Source organism: Neophocaena asiaeorientalis, unplaced genomic scaffold, assembly GCF_003031525.2.
Source record: "Neophocaena asiaeorientalis asiaeorientalis breed wild unplaced genomic scaffold, Neophocaena_asiaeorientalis_V1.1 scaffold177, whole genome shotgun sequence".
NCBI lineage: Eukaryota > Metazoa > Chordata > Mammalia > Artiodactyla > Phocoenidae > Neophocaena > Neophocaena asiaeorientalis.
The window spans coordinates 15,513,627-15,522,138 of record NW_020172779.1 but is presented as its reverse complement, the minus strand read 5'-3'; the positions used below and the strand labels follow the sequence as shown (position 1 = coordinate 15,522,138).

The window sequence follows — 8,512 nt, the reverse complement described above, 5'->3', positions numbered from 1 at the left end:
GCAACACGAGAACAGGATTTCATTAAATGAGACAGCGCTTATAGGACAAAACTTGGCATAGGGTGTGAGACCTCAGAAAATGGTGATGCTGCTATTGGTTTTGTTAGGGCCGGGCTGTGGAGAGAGCAAGGCCAGCAGGGCCTTCTGGGTGCGTGAAGCCTCACCCCAAAGTTCGCGCTGGCCACTTCCTCTCTCTCCCCCGGCGGGAATCTGAGCTCAAGGCTCTCCCAGATCAGTCCTGGGTGGGCCACCTGGGCATCAGCCTCCCTCCCATCCCTCCCTGACACAGTGTCAGACCCCCCAGGTCTTGAATCCTGCAGTGAGTTGAATTGTGTCCCCCCAAAAGACAGGTCCAAGTCTTCATCCAAGTACCTGTGGGTATAAATTTATTTGGAAACATGGTCTTTGCAGTTGTAATTATGGATTTCAAGATGAGATCATTTTGGATGTAGGGTGTCCTTGTAAGAGACAGGAGAGGCAGATTTGACACATACAGAGAAGTCCGTGCGAAGACGGAAGAGAGATTGGTGGGACTCCACAGGTCACCAGCAGCCCCCAGAAGCTGAGGGAGGGGCATGAAAAGGATTCTCCCTCAGAGCCTTAGAGACACTGGCTCTGCCAACATCTTCCTGTTGGATTCTGGCTTCCAGAACTGAGACCATTCATTACTCTTGTCTTAGGACCACCCTCCTCACCCTTTATGGTAACGTCTTATGGCAGCCACAGGAAACAAAGAGAGATCTCACCCACCTCCACCTCTGGATCCCCAAAAAGAGCCAAACAGGCCTGGGAAGGCAGAGCACTGCCTCTCGGCGCTGTGTCCCCTGCCCCCCGTCTGAGTCCCCAGGCCCCGGAGCCTGATCCTATATGAAAGGTACCAGGAAGCACCAGGGCCATGACCTCTGACACGGGGGCACTCATGCTCACCTGATTTTACAGCCCACTCTGGACTGAAGAGGTAGAGGTGCTGCGGGCCAACTCCAACTCCAGGTCAAACAAGAATGGCCCCAAGGATGAGTGGGCAGGACAAACTCTTCTGGTCTTGGGAGCAAAGATTGCTTATGTGGCAGAATGACAGCTACCTACCCAACAACTGTCTCCATTCATCTCTGCTAACTTCACCCAGCTTTGTTGGGACAGCAATATCTCCTACTCTAGGGAATAAGTCATGCCTGGTCTCATCAGATCATGGTAAGCCCATTCCCCACTGTCAGTGATTGGTCTAAAAGTGGGGATACAATTCTATTCTGGCCAATGAGATGCAAAGGGAAATTGGCTAGAAATTACTGGGAAAGATTTTCCTCCAAGAAAAGAAAGAGACACTTGCAGGCAAGGCCCTTGGTACCCTGCTCTGCTTGCTTCCAGCATGGGATGCTGTCAGGAGGGGATGTGATGTCTGGAGCTGTGGCAGCTATATTGTGTTAGTGAAGTGAGCCATCATCCACGTGCTGAAGATAGCAAAGAGGAAGGTTACAAAGCGTCTGGGTCCTTGATGGCATCACTGAGCCACTGATCAATCTTGGGACCATTTGCCTCTGGGAGTCTTCTTTAGTTAAGGCCTTGTAGCTGGGTCTTTGTTTACTTAAATGGAACAAAAAAAAGCCTATAATGAAGGTTAGAGGTTACCTGGGGTTTTCAGTGATATAAATAGGTTTTACAGGACACATGATGTGGCTATAGATTTATGTGAAGTCCAGGAAGAGTGAGGAAACAGAGAAGTCAGGAGACCTGAGTTGAACTCTGATCCTGCGCTTTGCCCCTGTGTGAATTCAGACGTAACATAAGGCTTTCCGAGCTCCGCCTTCCATATCTGCAAAATGGGGGTGATAGTCCCAACATATGAATATTCACTGACTTTGGTCTGAGTTCAAATGAAATGACGTGTGAACGCATTTTATGACATGCCATGTAAATGACAGACTGTTAACCGGCCCCACCTGCTTTGACTTTGGGTTAATTGCGTGTATGTATAATGGGGATGGGGTGGGGAAGAAAAAAGTTTTAAACAGAAGATTTGCCTTCATAAATGTGTCCCTCAGGAGATGAATGATAAACTCAGGTGCTTATCTGGAAATGCAACCAATAGCTGGGGTGAAGATTCTGCATCCTTGCACCTCTGCCCTCTCACACTCAGTCAGGCCAATTCTACTTCCTGCAGAGTCCATGGATCTGGACCTCCCCTCCATCTCTGCCCTCATGGCCTCTTTCCAGACCATACTGTTTCTCACTCAGAGATTCGTCCCAACCCGAGTTGGTCTCCTACCTCCATTCTGGAACCTTCACAAGAGAACTCTTTCTAACACACAGGCGAGGCTGTGTCACTCTGGGGCCTGCCCTTGATGGATCCCCATTCCCTGGGTCCTTGCGTCCCCAGCACCCAGCAGGGCCTGATGCACAGAGGATGCTCCATCAACATTTACTGGAAGGAAACAGCAGCCTGGGATTCAAACCTCGGGAGCATTATTAAGACATAGTTTGGTGTCTCCCAGGGATGTTCTTGAATGAACAAATCTGAGTCACCAATGCTTCTCTGCATGTAGACACTTTATTGAAAGTTAGTGGCTAAGTTGGAGAATAAGGTGTCCAGGGTGGCAGCTGGGGTGAGGCTGGCAGGGTGGGGGTGTGGATCTCGGGGGCTGGTCACTTGCTGTAGGTCTTGGAGCCAAACTCTGGGAGACCTAGGAGGTCTTCTGTCAGCCCAGGGCCAAACGGATGGCCTTCCTCTTCGGTCCCTGCCGACGGCCCATCCTCAGCTTCACCTGGAACAGGAGAGGCAAGGCTGGTCTAACCTGGCTCAGGACTCATCCTCCCTCGTCTCTTTCCCTTTGGCCCAAAGAGACCCCAGCCTCTGATGGGAGTTCCCTACTAATGCCCTACAGAGGGACATTTCTGGGGTGGGGCACCAGACTTACCTCCTGGCTCTAGGGACATGCTAAGGGTACAAGGGACTTGGGTTCATCAACTGAGAAGATAAAAGCAGAGTTGAGAGTCTAAAATGTATATTGGGCAAAAGGTCGCTTCCCTGCTGAATGCTAGACTCTGCCCCTCCCCACGTGAAGAGCTCCTGTCACGCTGAAAACCTCAGCCCTGCACCACCTCCCCCAGGAAGGCTTCCGGGGAGATGTGAGTCCTCCCTCCTTTGGGGGTCTCACTAGCTTGGGGGTAGACTTCCATCATGGCACCCAAAAAGCTGAAGGACATTCGCTGGGTTCTGTCACTCACTCCCCCACTCTTCTGGAAGCTTCTTAGGGCACTGCATTGATCTCTATATTCCCCGTGCCGTCACTATGATTCACTTCTTCTCAGCACCCTTGCAACAGGAAGTTCTCTTCAACAGGAAGCAGTGAAATACCCATTTCTCCCCCGGCTAGGAATCCCTCTCCAAGATGTTTCGTCCGAGCCACCAAGGGCAGCGGGCGTGAGGTTCAAGACCCTGCCTTCCTTCCCCACACCAATGCTGCCATCGGTTCCCTACTGAACCCGCCCAGCCCTCCCCAGCCCGGGCCTCCCAGTATCTTCTCCCTGTGCCCCTCCCATCCCCCATCAGAACAGGAGGCCCTTGACAAAGAGAAGCCGCCCCCCCAAAGACTGTGAGTTCCTCACAGGAAGGGGCAATGCCAATGGCATCCCAATAACCCAGTGGCCCTGGATCCCTACCTGCTGAGGCCGTTAGGGACCGGATGTACTTGGACCAGAAGGAACAGTCGGCCTTTTTCAGGCCCTGTCGATTGGGCAGCAGGACGCTGAGCTCCTTGTAGCTCTCTGCGCCGTCACGGGGCACGAAGTTAGGCCAGGGGGGCGCAAATCCAGGCGCTTTCCTGGAGAACTCGTGCGGGTAGTTGGGATTTCTAGGGGAATGAGAAGAAAGAAAGAAAGTTCCCCAGGAGGCAAGAAAGTTCCCCGTGAGGGAAACTGCTCTCTCCTTTCATCACCTGGGATCACTCCCCACTTACACGTGGTCTCTGAGGACCACGTCACACATCTTCAGGTGTCGGAGCAGGAGCTGAACCCGCCCTGTGGGATTCCAGGGCTGTGCTCTTAACAGCTGCATTACACACAACAGAGGTTGCAGAAGCCCGAACTCATCGCTCTTGGGCCATTTCTGGAAGAGGAAAGGTGTGAGCTCGCGACCCAGCAGTGTCACTCAGGACCTAATGCTGCCCTCTGACTCTCTGAACGCTCAAGACGTCACCGTGTCTCTTTCAGTCCTGGCGTCCTTTATCTGGACACCACAGACAGTGTCTGGAATGCCTTTGTTTGCCCAAGGCCTGTGCAGGAAGGTGGGCCAGGAGCTGGGCAAACCTGTTGGCCACCTTCCTTTTGAAGGTCAACTTCCCTTTGAAGTTTCCAGGGGGCTGAGCACCGTGCTAGGTGAGCACTGCTTGTCTGGTGTAAAGGAAGACAGGTAAACCACAGGGTGGAAAGGAGGGCAGGAACCAGTTCTGGAAGTGGGAATGGTGAGTATGCTATAGCTGGGCTAGAATAGAGGCTTGTGGGGAGGCCAGAGGCAGACAAGGAAGGGTCTCGAGTGTCGTAACTTCATTTGATCATCTAAGACAGTGGTTCTCAACTTGGGGTGATTTTGCTTTCCAGGGGCCATTTGGCAATATCCGAAATATTTTTGTTCTCACAACTGGTACAGGGGTGAGGTGCTCCCAGCATCTCATGGGTGGAGGCCAGAGATGCTGCTAAACAGCCTACAATGCACAGGACGGCCACAGGCAAAGACTTATCCAGCCCTGTGTCAACAGTGCCGAGGGTGAGAAAGTCTGATCTAGAGCCATCAAATGTGGCTGAACAAGGGAGTGTGTGACTGGGATGTTTCTTTGTTAAGACTAATCTATGTAAAGGTCATTTTGGCTAGAAGGGGAGGCTGAGCTGGGGAGACCAGTGGTAGGGAGGAAAGGGTGAGTCCATCAACGCAAAGTGTGGCCTTTGAGTTCAGAATGAGGGGAGGGAATGCGCGGGGCAGCCTCCAGGCACACGTGGTCCACTCACCCAGATCGGATGAAGTTGGAAAAATACTGCATGATTTTCAGCGAAAGGCTTTTCTCCTCCAGAGTAAACTGCCCCTCGTAGGCAGGGTAGAAGGGAAGCCCAAAGGCATATTGAACATCTGCCAGCAATTCCAAGCTGGGAAAACACACGGAAAGAAGAAGGAGCAAAAGTTAAAGGAATAATAAACTGCTGGAAGAACCAAAGGAGCCAAAATCCAATATTCTTTGCCCAGCGAAGATTTTTCTCTCTTTATGTTTAGGATTACTGTTTGGTGCTTAGTTTAGTAGAGATTCTGCTTGGCCCTTAGTCCAATGGCCCCACTGGGGCAGATCCATGGCAAATCTACGGGTTAAAGTGTACTCAGTGCTGAGCACTTAACTCCCTGGAAACAACCTCTGTAAGTTTGTAAGCAATTTTCCAAGAGAATGTTCTCTTGACCACATTCCAACCATGATACTTAGAGTATCAATTGAACATTTGTTTGTTCAAAACAGCCTGCATTTTCAACCCCTTCTCTGTGCTAGTCCTTGTTCATAGATGGCTTATACTTTCCAGCTCTTCAAGGTTGCTATTCATCCATGGAACAAACCCTAACACAGTGCCTGGCACATAGCTGGTTAGTAATATATATGCTGTGCTGAACTGGATATCTAATATGCAGCAGACGGGGGGAATAAAGATTTGGAAGCCAGATGAGTGGTTTAAATGGACTGAGTTGGCACTGGTACAGTGGGCCACGGGAGTGAGCAGTGGGAGAAAAGCTGGAGGGACTTTAAAGCTGTGTAGTAGAGAAACTGGCTTTTCCCAAGAAGTCTGGCCTTTGCCCTCTGGTGTCTGGGAGGTAATCCATGTCACACCTGATACGAGTGTCTTTGTTTAGGGCAGCGGCTGGCCACGCTGGACCTTCTGTAAATGTGGCCTCACTCAGCAGTCTCAGCGCAGGGGCCGTCCATGCCGAAGACCAGCCACGTGACTTAGGGTGGGGGGCTTTGGGTCACATGGAAACAGTCAACCTGGAGGCTGACACCAACCACACAGGCAATCAATCATGCCTATGTAACGGGGTCCTAATCAAACCTCTGAACACCAAGTCTGGGGGAGCCTCCCTGGTCGGCACCGCTCTGTGTGCATCGTCGTTGTCGTACATCAGTGCCCAGAGGGTGAGCCCTCCTGATTCCATGGGGAGAGGACAGCGGAGCTCGTGTTTGGAAAGCCCCCAGGCCCGCCGCTATGTCGCTCTTCCTTTGTCTGATCTTAATCTGCATCCTTTCCCGGTGACGACCTCAACCATGCATAAAGCAGCTTCCCGTGAGGTCTGTGAGTCTTTCTAGTGAATTATCAGATCGGAGGGTGACTTGGGGAACCCCCCCCGAATTGCACTTGGTGTTAGAAATGAGCACGATCTTGGGTGGAGACTGTGTTCTGTGACCTTGTAATTGGCCTAATTTATCACAAGAGCCAATCTCTAATCTTACAGATGAAGTTCAGAGCGGTTTCCTGACTGACACAGAGACACGCTGTAACTTGAGCAGCAGGGTCGGGTCGGGAACATTGCTAGGGAGCACGATGCTAACCACAGGCCTGGAGGGGCCCAGGGGCGCCGTCCCCGGGTCGTGGCTCCTCCAGTTTCAAGCTGCGTGACTTCTCGGAAATTATTTGACCTCCCTGATTCCCTGCTTCGTCGTCTACGGAACGGGTATAAAATACCTATGGCACAGGGTTGCTGTGAAGCTGGAGATAAGACGGTGTATATGCAGTAGGTACTTAAAGGCCTGGCCCGCTGCTTTCTCATCCATCATTCTAAATACTTCCGGATGTGATCAACCATCTGTAAGGTAGCAGCAGTGTCTCTGGCCAGGCGACCAGTGACTCTCATCCACGCCGGTGTAATGGGCAGATATACCGATTGGACAGATGTCCTGGGAAAGGGCTCAGACCAGGTGGCTCCTAGATAAAGGCAATCTGTACAGAGGCTAAACTACTCTAAATCAAGATGCAAAGTTGTGTGAATAGACAGTGTGACGCTGGCTCAGGGTGACTCACTGTGATGACCCCAGAGACAGGAAAGGGGACCCTCAAGATGAGGGATGTGAAGGGGAACATTTCAAGCCAAGAGGGGGCCTTCTCTGCTACCCCTGCCTGCTCATGTCGGGAACTGAGGTGACCCACCAGCGCGGGGCTGGAGCTGGAAGCCAGGCACCTGGCCCAGCCTGGGGACTTCTGAGGGGCTCGAGAGCTGGAACTCCTCCTTTCATCATAAGAATTATCAGCAGGTGTACACGTGACTAGGAGCACGGCGCAGAAGAAACGACACGCCACTGAGTCACTCAGCAGAGACCCCGCTCTGTCACTTGTCACCCGTGGAACTTTGGATGAGTCATTTGACTTCTCTGAGGCTTAGTTTCTACATTGTGAGATACAGACCAGAGCAGCCATCGCACGTGGAAGCTATTAAAACAAGTGTTTCACAAATGCCAGGGACTGCTGTGATTATGGGTTATTATGTGTGAATATCGGCCACCTCCACTGGAAGGCATCATAGAAGGAACACGAGACAGTGTGAGCCACACAGGACGGACAGCACTCGGTCAGGATGGAGAGAGTAACAGTCCCAAAGGGTGATGTCTCTTTGCAACTGTTGTCAGGGACCCCAACCCTCTTAGAGCAGCTGTAAGCTTTACTTCATTCCTGAGCAGGAAGCAGAAAGAGGCAGTGGCATCAGAGTTTATAGGTCCTGGGACCCGAAGAGCCAAGTCCTTTGCCCAGCTCTGGTCAAGCTCAGACGAGAGCCCAGAGTCGGTGGCCAGCCCTGCTGAGCGCCTGTTCGGAGCTACTGTTTCCTGAGCACCTGAGATGCGCCAGGGACTGTGGTTGGTCTTTGATCAGCAACTTTCAGGACCAGCCAGGAAGCAAAGTGTATCACCTGCATCGTTTCCAGGCAATGACCCAAGGCTCAGAAAGGTGAAGGGACACGGGAGAGCCAGGGTCGGAAGCTGCTTCCCAGACCCCAAACCCTGTCTCTGTCTACTCTACCTCTGGGGGTGCAGCGCTGAGAACCAAATCAATACCCATTAATTTGGGTAACAATGCCCCAAATTCTCAGTGGTGTTTTAAGAGACATAAAAGGAAAAGGAACACAGGACAAAAACATGCCAGGAAGATAGACGTCGTAAGAAGGGCGATAAAAAATCTCTCACTAATACCCACGCTTGGTAGTTCACAAATCACTGTCACCTTGATTGTCTCAAGGGCCCCGTGAGTAGGTGGTATTGGAATGATTCATGGAGTTTTACACTGGGGGAAACTGAGGCTCCCAGAGGCCATTTTCCTCCCAAGGCCCTGAAGCTCAGCAGCGATGCCAGGACCAGGTCTGGACTCCAAGGCCCGCTGTCCTCTTGGTCTTGTTGCACAGGGTCGTCCACCGGCACCACTACCACCACTGGGCTGGCTGAGGTCTGTGCATCTCAGTGGCTGCATAGGAACCGGGGGAGCCCAGAGTCCCTGGGGTCGGCCC

General features: G+C 51.9%; 1 protein-coding gene across 1 annotated transcript in view; it reads right to left on the bottom strand.

The window, feature by feature from the left end:
- Positions 1 to 2,633: 2,633 nt before the first annotated feature.
- Positions 2,634 to 8,512, bottom strand: part of TG (thyroglobulin) — a 239,456-nt gene continuing 233,577 nt past the window's right edge. Inside the window, exons 45-47 of the mRNA XM_024741005.1 lie at positions 4,999 to 5,133; positions 3,658 to 3,848; positions 2,634 to 2,759 (exon numbers count right to left, since the gene is read on the bottom strand). Coding sequence (XP_024596773.1) covers positions 2,641 to 2,759; positions 3,658 to 3,848; positions 4,999 to 5,133 — 445 coding nt within the window. The 3' untranslated portion in view covers positions 2,634 to 2,640. The remainder of the gene's footprint in view (positions 2,760 to 3,657; positions 3,849 to 4,998; positions 5,134 to 8,512) is intronic.